The sequence below is a fragment of the Anolis sagrei genome, chromosome 3, assembly GCF_037176765.1.
Source record: "Anolis sagrei isolate rAnoSag1 chromosome 3, rAnoSag1.mat, whole genome shotgun sequence".
NCBI classification, from domain to species: Eukaryota; Metazoa; Chordata; class Lepidosauria; order Squamata; family Dactyloidae; genus Anolis; species Anolis sagrei.
This window is the reverse complement of record NC_090023.1, coordinates 26361528-26378700: the sequence shown is the minus strand read 5'-3', so window position 1 is coordinate 26378700 and position 17173 is coordinate 26361528. Positions and strand designations below refer to the sequence as shown.

Sequence of the window (17173 nt, the reverse complement as noted above, 5' to 3'; positions counted from 1 at the left end):
AGAAAGACACACACAATTTGGAGTGTATTCTTGCTTCATAAGCTGCTGGAAGGAGTTTCTCCACAGGGACAAAGAAAGACCATTTTAAATCTCTCTTAAAGGACATTATGAGAGTTGATGCAACTGATACATGATTGTAAATAGGTTGTTCTGAATTACGAAGAGTAAACTACTTGCTCATCATTGTTAATCTGCGTGGCATATTTTCTTTCTCTGGCAAGGCAGTGTGTGGGCTGATCAAATGTGAACTACATGTGGTTTATTTTACATTATGCCACACCCCGTGCCAATGTATATATATGCGCTTATAGGAATCCAAATCAGTACTATATAGAAAATGACTAATTTTATATATTTTATGCTTCATTTATCATATGTAATTTAGGTACATTTTTAAATAAATGAAATTAAATAAACAAATTCTTTTATAGGTTTTGAACAGACACAATACTCCACATCATTGGTTCCTTATAATAAATCCAGTGTATTTCTGCAATGGACCCTGAACCCACCGAAAGCTCACAGAAATCTGGGTAAGGGTGTAACTGAAAGATTCAAAGACACATTATATATAAAATATGAACATTATGATTATGTGTGTGTTTTCTCTGAGGCAAACTCCGCTGTGATTAATACATTTCACTCCCAGGTAATGAAGTATATAATTTGATGTGTTGTCGAAGGATATTATGACTGGAATCACTGGGTTGCTGTGAACAAAATCTGGCTACCAGTATTTTTAAAAAACTCTAAAATCAGCAGCGTTAAAAAAAGAGCAACTTTTAAAAAGCAGGGGAATTCCTAACACAAATTAATCAGGGCTAGGTAATACCTCCCAACAAAGGATACCCCAGGTAGCAGGAAGCAGGCAGCCAGGCTTTGAAAGCCATTAAATGCCAATCAAGGTGGCCATTTGCAACATTCACACTTGCCTCCCGCAGACAAGAGCTCTTTCTTCCACTCTGGATATTCCACATATATATAAATCTCACTTGCCTAGTTTCCAGCAGAGCCCTCAACCTCTGAGGATGCCTGCCATAGATTGGGCAAAACATCAGGAGAGAATGCTTCTGGAACATGGCCATACAGCCTGGAAAACTCATAGCAACCCAGTGATTCTGGCCATGAAAGTCTTCGATAACAGAGGCTGGATGGCCATCTGTTGGGGGTGCTTTGAATGCAATTTTCCTGGTTCTTAGCAGGGAGTTGGACTGGATGGCCCATGAGATCTCTTCCAACTCAGTGATTCTATGATTTGAACCCTGGCCTCCCAGAGTCTTATACTGATGTTCAAACCACTACACTATGCTGGCTCTCTTGATTTCCAAGTATTTAAATGGAAGGGCTTTTAAATGGGTATATGTTTTTTGTAGGGTTTTTATTTTGCTAATGTTTTAAGTCTTTTTTTGCATTGTATTTGTTTTATTTGATTTTAATGTGGATAGTCGCCTTGAGTCTTTGGGAGAAAAACGAGTCTATAAATCTGATTAATTCAGCAATACCTCAGTAGTAAACAGTTGAAACCCAATGAACATTATGATTATTAAGTACCATGGAGCAAATGTCTTTTGAGAGTCTTTCCTCAATGTTATTATATATTTCTTTTTATATTTTTTATTTCTTAAAATCATTTGGTTTTCTGCCTACACTATATATAGATCAGTCTTTATTGCAATGTTTTCATTCCCCACTTTTTTATTTATCATGCCAGAAGCCATGGATTGAGGTTCTGGGCTTTAGCCTGCCACTTTTGGACTCTTGCTTGCTGAGATGTTCCTGCGAGTATCTCTGTATATTTTAGAAAGCTGTTTCTTGATTTAAGGCATTGGCATGCTGGTTGATATTTGAACAGAGGATGGGCCAGAGATGTCACTGCCTTGGTCCTTTCATATTTGGTTGCTAAGACTATCTCCGCAAAGATTATGAAATAGCATAATAATAAAAAAGATTTCCCTAATATCCCTCTCCATCTTAAATTATCTTGTGTCAAATGTAAAATGGGCAAAACCACAAAGAGATTGTAAGGACAATGGTCTAAATCCAATTGTTATTCCCTACTCCTGCATCACACTGTATCACCCATCATTAACTCAATTGCTGAATAGATAAATACTAGATAAACCCAATTGCTTCAGTGGATCTATTCTAGATTAGATTATCAATTGCATTTGGACCAATTATTTGGTGATAGGTGCAACTGATATTTCCAAAATATATTATTTGAAGGAAACATGCAAAATCATTAAATGATTCGGGTTCTTCTTCTGTACAATTTCCTGATAGTTCCAAGGAGGATCATGCAGCATCTGTCATTCAGAAAGCCTGGAAAAGATGGCAGGTAAGTCAAAAGTTCTCTTTCTAAATAAGCCCTCTCTAGCGTAATATTACCCGCACTTCATTTTGTAAATTCCTGATGATGAAGAGAAAGCAGTGCTGGATAACTTCTATGTTACTTCCTGTGGCAACCAAGCTGTTAATAAAGGCTGCTATGAAAGTGCAAAACATAGATAACTACAACCCAGAATGCAAAAACTTCAGTGGAGTTGACCAGCAAGTTTTGAATTGTGCTTCTGGGAAGCTCCTGGTTTCTTGGGAATATTTGAGTTCTTCAATTAGTAATAATGAAAAGCAGGGTTTGGGGGTGAAAGAGCAAGGCTGTTTACATACCTGACTTTCTCTATGTTGCTCCAGTCCATCTATACACTAAAAAGAAACTGGCAAAGACAATGGATAGTTGTGATAAATGGTGGGTGATACAGCATGTAGGCTTTATCACCTCCCCCTCGATGGACTGTCACCTTGTCGTGGTGAGGGGGCTTGCGTGTTCCGATGAACCTGTGGGCACAACAACTGGAGTTGTGCACTCCCAGGAGTGGCCGCGGGGGAGGTCCCAGACCAAGCACAGTCCGAAGACCCAAAGACCTCAACGGCGGAGCAGGCGGAGGATAACATGGCACATGTTACAACGGCTGCGAAGGCGGAAGAAGGCTGCAACAGACTGAGAAGCCACGGTCATTGTGTTAAACTACATCACCAGTGGAACCTCACTCTGTGAAGTCTGTGTGTTGATCAGTTGTGCACTGACCTCCACACATTAAAAAAATCCACGCACAGGCGTCTTCCACAGAAAATAAAAACCAACCAACCAAAGTCCCATGGCGATCAGCGAGTGGCGACGGGGGCAGGACTGTGAAATCTGGAAGCCCCTAGTCACAGACTGGCACATGGGCGGTGGGTACGGACTCAGTCGTTCTACCTCAAGGTCCGAGGCAGTTGAGTAGTTCGGCAGCTGTATCCACGACTGAGCAGCCCTATTGAGGACCCACTCTGCTCACCCCACATGGGGAGGGGGCTAGAAAAGGTGCCCCAAACATAGTCTGCCTCACTCATCCCTGACTGGACTGCCGCGTCCAGTGGGGTCACCACCCTGCGGCCAAAAAAGGAAAATGAACTTCGGTACGTGGAACGTACGGACTCTGATGGACAACAGTTGCAGTGAACGCCCCGAACGCAGAACTGCCATCATCGCAAGGGAGCTGGGACGCTTCAACATCGACATAGCAGCCCTTCAGGAGACCCGGAGAGCAGGAGAGGGACAGCTGAAAGAAGAAAAAGGAGGCTACACCTTCTTCTGGAAGGGACTGCCCAAAGAAGACCAAAGAATGCACGGAGTTGGCTTCGCTATAAGAAATGATCTGATGAAACATCTGACCGAAGCACCCACTGGTATCAACGAACGTCTCTCCACCCTCCGAGTTGATCTTGCCAAAAACCAACGGGCAACCATCATAAGTGCCTATGCACCAACACTAGACGCTGATGAAGACATCAAGGAGAAATTCTACTGTCAGCTGGACACCGTCCTATCGGGGATACCTAAGGAGGACAAAATCATTCTCCTGGGGGACTTCAATGCAAGAGTCGGGCGAGACTTCGACCTGTGGCCAGGCACCATAGGAAAAGACGGGGTTGGAAACAGCAACTCAAATGGCATCCTGCTTCTCACCAAATGTGCGGAGCACAACCTTGTCATCACCAACACGCTCTTCCGCCAGAAAAACAAGTTCAAGACATCATGGAAGCACCCCCGGTCAAAGCATTGGCACCTCTTAGACTATGTAATCACACGCGCCAGAGACCGCCGTGACGTGCTCCTCACAAGAGCCATGATAGGTGCTGACGACTGCTGGACTGACCACAGGCTAATTCGATCCTCGATGGCTATCAAGATCGCCCCCAAGCGCAGACTCCAAGGAAGGAAGACAAGGCGCAAAATGAACACCCAAGCCCTTCAGGAGCCCTCCAGGCGAGCCCATCTCCAAACAGCACTCAAGGACCATCTACCCACAGAACACCCCGAAAATGTTGAGGAACATTGGAACAAACTGAAGACCTCCATCATCCAAGCCTGCGAAGAAACTATTGGATACCAAGCCAAGAAACATCAAGACTGGTTTGATGAAAATGACATCGAGATCCAACAGCTAATTGACAAGAAAAGGAAAGCCTTCCAAGCATGGCAGAGAGACATCAACTGTGCTGCTAAGAAAAAGATCTATGCTAGTGCAAAAGCTGAGGTCCAAAGAAGGACAAGAGAACTCAAGAACATCTGGTGGACAAAGAAGGCCGAAGAAATCCAACACCTGGCAGATACCCATAATGCTCAGGGATTCTTCAAAGCCACAAAGGTCATCTATGGACCAAGAAACCATGGCATACAGCCTCTACGCTCATCAGATGGAACCAAACTCCTGAAGGACCAAAACTCAATTGCACTACGTTGGAAAGAACACTACCAAAGCCTCCTGAACCGCAGCTCCAATGTGGCCGAAGAGGTCCTCTCACAAATCCCGCAACAACAAACCAGGGATGAGCTTGCAGCACTGCCTAGTTTGGAAGAAGTCAGCAATGCCATCAGCCAACAGAAGAATAACAAAGCCAGTGGACCAGATGGGATCCCTGCTGAAATCTTTAAAGAGGGAGGACCTGAGCTAACACACCAACTCCACCAGCTCATAGAAAAAGTGTGGGTGACCGAGAAAATCCCAGCAGATTTCAAGGACGCCACCATCATCACCCTCTTCAAAAAAGGGGAAAGAACAGACTGCGGAAACTATCGAGGTATCTCCCTTCTAACCTCTGCTGGGAAAATCCTCGCAAGAATCCTTGCAAACCGCCTTCTGCCCCTCTCAGAAGACACCCTCCCAGAATCCCAGAACGGCTTCCGCCCCTCCAGAGGAACCGTGGACATGATCTTCACTGCACGACAACTCCAAGAAAAATGCAGGGAACAAAACCAACCCCTGTACATGGCATTCATCGACCTTGCAAAGGCATTTGACACAGTGAATCGCAGCGCTCTCTGGACCATCCTCCACAAAATCGGGTGCCCTAACAAATTTGTGAACATCCTGCGGCTCCTCCATGATGACATGATGGCAACAGTCTTGGACAGCAGTGGCTCCCAAAGTGACCCATTTAAAGTGGAATCCGGTGTCAAACAGGGATGTGTTATCGCCCCAACTCTATTCTCCATCTTCATCGCTATGATACTTCACCTTGTTGATGGGAAGCTTCCCACCGGAGTGGAAATAATCTATCGGACAGATGGCAAGCTATTCAACCTCAGCAGACTGAAAGCCAAAACCAAGGTTACAACAACATCTGTTATAGAACTCCAGTATGCTGATGACAATGTCGTCTGTGCGCATTCAGAAGAAGACCTACAAGCCACTCTAAACACCTTCGCAGAAGCATACGAGAAGCTCGGCCTGTCACTGAACATTGAGAAAACCAAGGTGCTGTTCCAGCAGTCACCAGCCAATCCCTCTCCAATGCCAGTAATACAGCTTAATGGTGTCACATTAGAAAATGTGGACCATTTCCGCTACCTTGGCAGCCACCTCTCCACCAAAGTCAACATCGACGCCGAAATACAACACCGCCTGAGCTCTGCAAGTGCAGCATTTTCCAGAATGAAGCAAAGAGTGTTTGAGGACCGGGACATCCGTAGGGAGACCAAGGTGCTCGTCTATAAAGCCACTGTCCTCCCAACCCTGCTCTATGCCTGTGAGACGTGGACAGTCTACAGACGTCATATGCAACTCCTGGAACGATTCCATCAGCGCTGCCTCCGGAAAATCCTGCAAATCTCCTGGGAAGACAAGCGGACAAACGTCAGTGTGCTGGAAGAAGCAAAGACCACCAGCATTGAAGCGATGGTCCTCCAACATCAACTCCGCTGGGCCGGCCACGTTGTCCGGATGCCTGACCACCGTCTCCCAAAGCAGTTGCTCTACTCCGAACTTAAGAACGGAAAACGGAACGTTGGTGGACAGGAAAAGAGATTTAAAGATGGGCTGAAAGCCAACCTTAAAAACTCTGGCATAGACACCGAGAACTGGGAAGCCCTGGCCCTTGAGCGCTCCAGCTGGAGGACAGCTGTGACCAGCAGTGCTGCAGAATTCGAGGAGGCACGAGTGGAGGGTGAAAGAGAGAAACGTGCCAGGAGGAAGGCGCGTCAAGCCAACCCCGACCGGGAACGCCTTCCACCTGGAAACCAATGCCCTCACTGCGGAAGAAGATGCAGAGCAAGAATAGGGCTCCACAGCCACCTACGGACCCACAAGGAAACCCATCATGGAAGACCATCTTACTCGTCCAACGAGGGATCGCCTAAGTAAGTAAGTTTCCCCCACCAAGCAATAATATAGCTATTTTCTACTTGCCTACATGGATTGCAGTCAAAACTGAACTGCCTGTACGTACACCTTTAATCTGAATGGGCTGTAGGAGTGAGGGGAGCATTTTGCTATTCATGATCAGGTGTGTTTGCCCTTGTGCATGTTTTTTTAAATTATTCCCAAACACACATTACAAGAATTTACCATCTGAATCTTCTTCAATGCTGACGGTTTCCTTCATATATTGCATAAATGTCTAACAGATTGCCCTTGGTCCAAATTTGAGCATTGTGTTACCGCCCCCCCTGTCCCTACTTCTAATATATCAGAAATAACATATTTAGGTATTGTTCCATTATCTGAGCAGAGACCACAAGGGGCACTAGAAAGAGGGATTGTCCCATTTACGTGGACGGAGGGTGGGCTGAAGTAGGAAAACTATTTCCTCTTGTCTTCCCCACCCCATGTCCTGTCGTGGAAACAACTCTCCTTTATGATATGGGAAAGGGGGGGGGGCATAGCCAGCAAAAATGGGGAAAATGGTTTTCCTCCTTCAGTTCCACCCCCCATAAATGGGACAGTCCTTCTCTTTCTAGCACCCTTGGTGGCCTCTGCCCAAATAATGGAACAGTACCCATTTGCTCAATAACTTATCTTTGTTTTTCTCTTTTGCTCAGGATATGGCGGTGTTTGACTACTATAAAGGATTAATAGGTTTTAAGCAATGTGGAAAACCTTCCAGTCTGATGAAGTACATTGAACCTAGAGAGGTAAAGAATGCAAATGATGAGTCTATTTGATAATACAGCTAATAATTTTTTTATTCTGTTTCCCAACAGTTTAGTAGAGATTATGCTAGTATTAGCCAAACCTGTTCCAGAAAAAACCAAGCCGTTTAATAAACATTAATGTGCTATGAGAGAGAGTCGTATGGTGGATTGTGCTTCAATTCTGTAAAGGTTTTAACTCTTAATGTTTATACTTTTAATGTTTAATTATGTTTCAATGTTTATATATTTTTAGGTTTAAAGTTATATTTTATTGGTTTTATTGTGTATTTTTAGAGAGATAAAGTAGGCTATAAATAATAAGCAGCAGTAATAATAATACAAGAAAACTGCACAACAAACCAGATCTAACAGCTGGCACAAGCATTGCATGGGCAGTTCCTTGGCAAAATAGAAGAAAAGTTGACAAAGATCTGGTTATGGCTCGCAAATGGAACCCTGAAGAAGGAGACAGAAGGCCTGATTCTTGCAGCCCAGGAGCAAGCCATCAGAACAAATGCAATTAAGGCCAGGATTGAAAAATCAGCTGATGACCCAAAATGCAGACTGTGCAAGGAAGCTGATGAAACCATTGATCATATCCTCAGCTGCTGCAAGAAAAATCGCACAGACGGACTACAAACAGAGGCATAACTTTGTGGTCCAAATGATTCCTTGGAACTTGTCACAAGTACCACCTGTCAGTAGTAAAAAACTGGTGGGATCATAAACCTGCAAAGATAATGGAAAATGAACATGCAAAAATATTGTGGGACTTTCGAATCCAAACTGACAAAGTTTTGGAACACAATACACCTGACATCACAATTGTGAAAAAGAAAAAAAGTTTGGATCATTGATGTTGCCATACCAGGTGACAGTCGCATTGACAAAAAACATGAAAAACTCAGCCGTTATCAAGACCTCAAAATTGAACTGCAAAGGCTCTGGCATAAACCAGTACAGGTGGTCCAAATGGTAATCGACACACTGGGTACTGAGCCAAAAGATCTCACCCCCCAGCATTTGGAAACAATAAATACTGACAAAATCACAATCTGTCAGCTGCAAAAGGCCACCTTACTTGGATCATTCGAAAATATAGCACACAGTCCTAAACATTTGGGAAGTGTTTGACTTGTGATTTTGTGATAAGAAATCCAGCATATATATTTCATTTGCTGTGTCATACTGTGTTTTTGTGTCAGTTAAAATAATCATAATTATAGTAATAAAGACCTTGGCCTGCACTTAAACACAATCAGCACTGACAAAATTACCATCTGCTAGCTGTGCAAGGCCACCTTACTGGGATCTGCATGCATTATTTGCCGATACATCACACAATCCTAGACACTTGGGAAGTGTCTAACATGCGATCCAATACAACCAATATAGTGATCTTGTTTGCTGTTTACTAATCTTGTTGTGTTTCAAATAATAATAATAATAATAATAATAATAATAATAATAATAATAATAATAGGGCCCGGATCTTGGCTAAGGTTTCCCACTGGGTAACCATAGCCAAGTCTCAGTTTTCTTGCTTACTTGTGTATCTTCCTTTCTTCTGCCCTTTATTACTACCCACGGTACTGAGATGTTTGTGAAGAAGTTACTTTATGCCAGTTGAATCTAACCCTAACAATGGTTAGATTTAAGCTGGCAAAAACATTTTAATAGTTTCAAAGCAATAATCATAATTTAATGGGAATAGAAAGCTAAGCAGCAGCCTGCAGCTTAAAGAGGGATATGGCAGGTCTGTTTTCTTGGAACCTATTGACAAAAGACATTATACTTTACCCTTGATTATAGGCGGAATACTTAGATGCTGCAGCAGGGATTCATATCCGATTCAGACTAGGTGGGGTGAGTATCATTTTTAACAATTATTAAAAGATCAAGTGTAATATATGGCTTGAAAAAATTACAATGTATTTTGAAGTCTATTGTTTATGGTGGATATTAGTTTTGATTGTATGTAGCTTGTAAACTAACACCTACTGAACGGAAATCAGCCACAAGCAATTTTATAAACAAGATAGAAGGAATGTCTAGGACCAGCTGTGCTTTCACTTCAGTTCAATAGACTTTTCCAACAATCAGTATTATATATTTGAAATTGCTGACCAAAAGGTCAACGGTTCAAATCCTGCAGCTCCCATGATAGTTTACCCTTGGTTATACTAGTTAGGGATGATGGGATTTGCCATATAGCACTTCAAGAAAAAGACAGTTCTAACAGCTAAAGAGGTACAGAGGACATCTACTTGCTACTTTCAGGGATTATCTGAATCGGCAATTTGGGGAGTTATTTTAAGCTAGTCTCGGTTTCTGTTGCCTGTAGAATGAAAAAAAAGACTTCTCTGGAAATGTTTTTTTAAAATTCCAAATTATGTCTTTATTTTGAACTTCATTTTATAGTTTATGTCAGTCACTAGAGCTATCCAGTCAATGTTTTGAGTACATAACACTTAAAAAATCAATAATCTGCAAATATTTTAATTTTCTCATTTTTTTTTAAAAAAATCTTTGCAGCTAAAGTTTCCTCCAAGTATATATTACAAAATATTCACGCATAGACCTATTGTAGATCTGTGTGCCTATAGTCCTAAAGACTATGCAAAACTTGCACTCAAAACCAGAGAAGCAAGAAAGCGCCAGGGGAAAAAGGGCCAGGATCACAGCGACTGGTACAAACGTATTGAGAATAATGGATGGAGACTTCTTTCCCTCAGGGTGAGATTATGAAATCATTTTAATTTGCTATTTTCTTCTATAACTATTACCAATTATACAAAAAATAACTCTAGTCTGGATGACATTGTGATGTGTTAAAATGTTGCTGAATTTGAAATTTGATGAATTTCTATGTTAAAAAATGACCTTTAAAACATTTTCATAATCATTTTTATTAATATATTGTTATTACTGGTGACGCTTGTGGCAGTTCTGTGGCAGTGTAATCCCATCCCCTAAAGCAAAGGTGGACAACTGTTGGAGGTTAGGAGACCACAATGGCACCCCTGCATTGTTTTTGAAACTTTCCCCCCCAAATCACACACACACTCCATGCCCCTTAGTGACTTATAGGCAATTTCACTGTGCTTTTGGATCTCTTTGTATCATTGAGGGTCCATGGAAGAACTTTTTCCAGAAGGGACTTGGAAGACAATTTCTGGGCCAATACCTGCTTTAAAAGGCCCTTCGTGGACCTAAAATGGCACACGAGACCATGGCATAATTACCTCCATGTCCCCAAGGCATTTGGGGGTTATATCTTCTTTTTGAAAAAAAGGGCTGGGAGTGGGGGGGGGGGGAACAGAACTACAAAAATGGCCTGAGGTGGCTGACCGGGCTCTGTGAGCTGCTCTTTTTCCATCTAGGGAAAACCTCCTGCCATGTAGGAACATACACTCAATCCCTCCCAACAGATGCCTATCCAGGTTCTGCTTTAGAACCTGCAAAGGAGACACCACCACACTCCAAAAGCAGCATATTCCACTGCCAAATAGTTCTTATTATCAGGAAGTTCCTACAAGGAATCTCTCTTCCTGTAATTTGAAACCACTGCTCCATGTCTTAGCTTCCAGAACAGCAGAAATCTAGCTTGCCCCCTCCTCGGTGTCACATCCTTTCAAATATTTAAATATGGCTACCACATCTCCTTTCTGCCTATTTTTTCTTTAAGATAAACATACCCAACTTCCTAAGCCACTACTCTTAGGGCTTGGCTTCCAGGTCACCCATCTGGGCACTTTCCAGCCCATCAATATCCTTCTTGAATTGTGGTTCCCAGAACTGGATCCAGGGCTATTCCAGATGAGTTCTGACTAAAATAAGATAGAGTAGGTCTTCCCTATAGTACTACTGATGAAGCATAGGATTGCATTGCCATCTGACATTGGAAGAGAAGCCCATCTTTGCAGCTGCCTGACCACACATTTCCCACTGTCTTAAAACCATCATTACTCCATGCAGCTAAGTCTGTATAGCCAATGTATATGGGCTCACTGGCATTGACAAAGAGACAAAAGGTTTAGAGTAAATGTGAAACTGTTTGTGATGAACTGAAAATATATATATTTCAGTTATGGAAGATCGTCGACCCTATAACTAATGATGACAATAACAAAACGAAGGAATTCCAGTACTCCAGAGTGGTGAGGAAACAAGAAATAGAAAAAAGGAGAAAAAGGAGGAAAATAGAATGGCTGAAGAAAATGTGCGTTAGTATTTTAAATTCTAGACATTGGCAGTAGACTATTTTAACTTTATCTTATGTGTGCTTATTAATTAAAGGTTTTTGGATTATGCTGAAGAGTATATATATATATATATATATATATATATATATATATATATATGTATGTATGTATATATATGCTGAAGAATAATAATCTATCATTATCAACATCTCCAATCATTCTTTATACACTGCATCCACTATCCAGGTAGAAATAGCTTGTTATAAACCACAAGTTAAGAAGTTATGTCAGGATTTCTGGGGAAAAGCAGAGGAACTACTGGTATGTAATCCTGCTGTAGTAAAAGCAACACTCTTATGACACATTGAAAAATGTTGGCCTAAACTTTGGGGAACTGCAGACACGCTATATGCTACATTCCTAAAAAAAACCTGATATCAATTTTGTTACTTTTTAAGGCGCCATAATAGTCTTTGTGGTTATTTTTAAAGCATTTTTTCTGTGTTCATTTTCACCATCCATGCACACCATGTTTCCTGCAAGGTACAAGGCATCAACACCAGCCAAATATTAAGGTCAAAAATACAAACTTTGTATTTTTGTTATTTGCTTGGAATGGAGAACAGGTGTGGCAATGTTGTCAAGCATCTAATAAATAGTTGTACATGATTAGCAAGCTTTTGACACAAATGACTACCAAGTTATATGTAAACCTGAAAGGCTTGCTTAGAATTAAATCTATATAAATAAAAATGTAATGTTTCCTTGTGGGATTAACATAACTCAAAATCCACTGGACAAATTGACACAAAATTTGGACACTACAGCCTTAACAGACCAACGCGTCACCATCACTCATAAACCCCTCCCAAAAAATAGCAGAAAGGACTTAAAACCCCCCAAAAGCTAAATGACAATAAAGTACATGCACAAAAACGACAGCTCCCAGCATCCTCTTGACCTGTAGGGGAGGAGGATGCTCCTTGGATTTCTTTGAGAGCTTCCCAATCCATACATATTTCCTATTCCTGGACTGCAACTCCCAGTAATCCTCCAGATAGATAAGATATATAGATTAGACAGAGATAGATAGTAGGTAGATAGATCAATCAAGAGGACTGCTGGGAGTCACAGTCCAAGAATAGGTAGAGAAGACGAAAGGAGAGAAAGAAAAAGGATGGGGAAGGAAGGAAAGAGGTAGAGAAGGAAGGAAGGAAAGAAGGAAGGAAGGAGAGAAGGAAAGAAAAAAGGGAGGGAAGGAAGGAAAGAGGGAGGGAAGGAAGGATGGAGAGAAAGGAAGGAGAAAGAGGGAGGGAAAGTTGGCCACAGCAATGCATGGCGGGTATAGCTAGTCTTAAATAAAAGGATATGAGAACATATACTTTTTTGTGGAATCGGTTTAAATTCTGTGCAACTGTTGAGCAATTGATTAATGAATACAGGGCATGTAACAAAATGTTAAGTTATACTAGATTTCACAACACCATTTGGCTACAGGCTTTTAAAATCATATAATGTCTATGTATATATATGTATGTGTGTCTAAAATGTGTTTCAAGGGAGCTAGGACTGTACAGCCACCTTGAAAACACAGGAGCAGTTAAGAGTGAAGTTGTATGTTTCACTATATCCCAGGTACTTTGGACAAAACCTTCAAGTCAATACTCTGGACCCACTTACAACCGTCTTAATTCAAAGAGCTACAGAAGGGTTGATTGGCAGCCTAGACAAAGGAATAGATAAAGTGATGGAATGGGAAGTGGATGAAGTGCTAAAATGGACAAACGCACTCAACTATGAACAGTAATATTTACAATTGTCCTTTTACTATTCTTATAAATCTTCATCACTCATTCTTGAAAAAGTTAAAGCAGTTTACAAACTTATTTTGTTTTTATGAGGAAATTGCTGCCCACTTATCAGGTTATTTATTCTTCTAAGAAGCCATTCTGCAAAAATAAAATATTAGACAGAACTTTCCAAACTATGTCACAACGTTATTATGTCAGCTGCAGGGTGTAGGTGTATCACATGAATGTAACAAGAAACCTCTGATTCTATTTGAAATAAGTAACAAATCATATATTTTAATATATATATAAATGAAAGGTTTTCATGAAATATGTTGTGTCTTGATACATTTCATGATTACAGTTTATGTGTTTGTGTACATATCTCTTATAGGGGATTGATTTAACTTCCAGGTTGCTGGCAAAATTGAATTAACGTGCTGCGAAACGATGCATGTCTAAAATCTTTCACCAACATGAAATGTTTGGAAAGCTCTGAATTAAGACTATTGACCTTGTTGTTAGGTGAAGACTTTATTTAGGCAGGCCTCTAATAAATAACTGGGCCTAAATAGAAGAGATGGAATTTATTTTTTATTAAGAATTTTTTTAAATGTTTCAATGACTATTTTAAATTAATGTTTATTTATGAAACATGGTGTAGTGGTTTGAGGATTGAGCAACGGCTGTGGAGACCAGGATCAAATAACTGTTTAGCCACATGAAATTCACTAGGGTGGCCTTGGGCAAGTCACACTCTCAGCCTTTGGGGGAAGCAAAGACAAACCCCTTCTGAAAATCTTGCCAAGAAAGCCCTATGTTGGGTTTGCCTTAAGGCTGTCCTAAGTAAGAAATGACTTGAAGGCACACAACAATAAAAACTACAACTGTGTCGTCTTAGTTCATTGTGTTTTATCATATTTCATAATATCATAGAATCATAGAGTTGGAAGAGACCTCATGAGCCATCCAGTCCAACCCCCTGCCAAGAAGCAGGGATATTGCATTCAAATCACCCCTGACAGATGGCCATCCAGCTTCTGTTTAAAAGCTTCCAAAGAAGGAGCCTTCACCACACTCCGGGGCAGAGAGTTCCACTGCTGAACGGTTCTCACAGTCAGGAAGTTCTTCCTCATGTTCAGATGGAATCTCCTCTTGTAGTTTGAAGCCATTGTTTCACATCCTAGTCTCCAGGGAAGCAGAAAACAAGCTTGCTCCCTCCTCCCTGTGGCTCCTCCCTGTGGCCCTGTGACATAAGTCACCTTGCATCTAAACTTGGGGAGAAAGATGGGCCATCCAGATGAAAATGAATATAAATATGTATTTCTGCTTATCGATCTTATTAAATGTACTTCTACATTATTGTGTTTAGATATATTAAAGAATGGAGGGATATTGGAACAAGCAGGATTTCTGAAGCATATCGAGGTAAACGATCTTACTTTATGTATTTTCTTTATGTAGTTGTTAAGATAGGGTTACAATGACCCTGAGTAAAAAATGCAATAGGAAGGAGGCAGCCTGTGAATTCAACACACAAAAGTAGCACAAGGGCTCCTGCCCAGATCCTAAACTAGATGCTTGCAAATGTTGTCATCAGTGCTCTCACAAATATAGATTTCCTTTACCACTGGAGTGCACATTTCAGTCTTTAGTGACGAGAATCTTGCCTCTTTCCAGTGCAAGTATATATTGTCCTTCTCACCAAAGTGGGAAATTCAGGAAGATGATAGGCAAGAGCATGGATTGTCTGAACTGGCAGATGACTATTCACAGTGACAGATAGCCATCCTGACTCACACATAAGAGACTAACTGGCTATTCACCAGAGGAGGAGGTTATGTCATGGCAAGATGAAAACACTGCTCTATCAAACTTGGCATCTGCTTTGGCCTACTCATGCCATTTACATGCTCTACTGTTTGCTCTTCAATCTAATTATTATTGTAAAAATGGCTGTCATGGGTTTCCAGGGCCATGCATAACTCCAAAAGTAGATGTCACAGAGACATTAAGCAACCCAAAGCATTGCCATCATATACAATTATACAGGCTGTAGGACTCAAATTGTCTTGTAAAGCACATCATGTCTATAGTCCAAGGTGGATAGGCATGCCATATATAATAATTCCTACTAGCATGAACAGAATAAGTTATCAATGTAGAATTTTGAATGCAAGCTTTCATTGTAAACCGTTTAAAAATAATTTTAAAGGTTATTTTTAAACATTCAATTTCTCATCTTTAGGTTTCCAGTTTTCTGAACGACGTCATGATCTTTCTCAGTTATCTCAAATACCACAGAAACTCCAGGAAATTGTGCATTCTCAGATGAGCTAGACAAATAAGAATGAGCAAACACCCATCATCACTCTGAATCGCAGAAGAATAATTGCAGTGGAGTAACACACACTCTCAATTTCAGTAGCATTGAAATAAAGTATTAGGAAATAAAAATATGAAAAAGCTGACACAGCTTTCATTCCATTTGATATAATGTCAGCCACCTGCAACTGTTTAAAGCAGGGGTCCTCAAACTTTTTAAAGAGAGGGCCAGGTGTCAGTCCCTCAAACTGTTGGAGGGCCGGATTATAATTTGAAAAAAAATATATGAATGAATTCCTATACACACTGCACATATCTTATTTGTAGTGCAAAAAACCACTTTAAATTAATACAATAATTAAAATGAGGAACAATGTTAACAAATATAAACTTATTAGTATTTCAATGGGAAGTGTGGGCCTGCTTTCGGCTGATGAGATGGGATTGTTGTTGTTGTTGTTGTTTGTTGTTGTGTGCTTTCAGACTTAGGTTGACCCTGAGTGAGGGCCGGGTAAATGGTCTTGGAGGGCCGCATCCGGCGCCCGGGCCTTGGTTTGAGGACCCCTGGTTTAAAGGAATAGATATTGCTTCCACTCTCCCCATAGTATATAGCCAGTGGGAGGGGCTACTGACAGAGTAGTGGTAGTGGCCCACAGAATGTCTCAGCCCCTTTTACTCTCAGTGCGATAAAAACTCAAAAAATACACGAATATGTTGCTTTAAGTAGAAACAAAGATATAGTTCTATTCACTGTAGATCAAAAACACAAAGCAAAACAGAAGAATCGTTCTCACCAATATACCACAAACAATATCTCTGGTGAATCTTCTTTACACGACGATATGCAATCCTATAGCAAAATAATGCGGTCTCTCTACTTAGTTATCAGTAGAATGTCCTTGTCTTGCCATAAACAAGAAGTTTCTCTGGCATTCCAAACTGCTTCAATCTTCAGCTTCAGGATGCTGTGTAACCACTCCCAGCAACAGCCAAAGGTTTCTTCAGCTCAAAACAAGCCATCAAGCTAAGCCAAAAAGCAAAGCTCAAAGCTTGCAACCCGCCTTGTTATATGCTGAAGCAGATAACACACCTTAAAGGTCTGCCCAGTCTGTATCGTAGGACACAATGTCAGGCAGACTTCAGCAAAAGTGCTCCTCTGCCAGTCTCCTTCACGGACAAAGGCGGCTGAGGCCTGCCCATCCTCCTGTTTCTCTCTCTCCCTCCCTCCCACCCACCCTCTTTTCTTCCTGTGAAGCTCGAAAGGGACTCAAGGCAGCTAACAATGACATGACATGACCCATAAGGATCCCACTGTCTGCCGAAACAACTACGCCCAGCCTAGGCATTGCCAAAATTGAGCCTGGAAACAGTGAGGGAAGGTGAGTGATTCTAATCTTTCG

At 41.3% G+C, this 17173-nt stretch overlaps 1 protein-coding gene across 1 annotated transcript; it reads left to right on the top strand.

Annotated features, from left to right (window-relative positions):
* Positions 1-435: 435 nt before the first annotated feature.
* On the top strand, positions 436-15855 carry C3H11orf65 (chromosome 3 C11orf65 homolog). Its single transcript, XM_060766949.2, has 9 exons — positions 436-533; positions 2284-2338; positions 7361-7453; positions 9266-9319; positions 9989-10189; positions 11542-11675; positions 13294-13461; positions 14821-14876; positions 15697-15855. Exons 1-9 carry the CDS (start codon positions 496-498, stop codon positions 15786-15788), a joined length of 891 nt encoding a protein of 296 aa, XP_060622932.2. The 5' UTR covers positions 436-495; the 3' UTR covers positions 15789-15855.
* Positions 15856-17173: the final 1318 nt, after the last annotated feature.

What these genes read in the sequence shown, in the direction of transcription:
- C3H11orf65 (XM_060766949.2), top strand. Translation starts at nt 496, where the DNA reads ATGGACCCTGAACCCACCGAAAGCTCACAGAAATCTGG. An exon ending in AAGCCTGGAAAAGATGGCAG is followed by an intron (nt 2,339 to 7,360) that starts GTAAGTCAAAAG and finishes TCTTTTGCTCAG; the next exon opens with GATATGGCGGTGTTTGACTA. An exon ending in AACGCACTCAACTATGAACA is followed by an intron (nt 13,462 to 14,820) that starts GTAATATTTACA and finishes TATTGTGTTTAG; the next exon opens with ATATATTAAAGAATGGAGGG.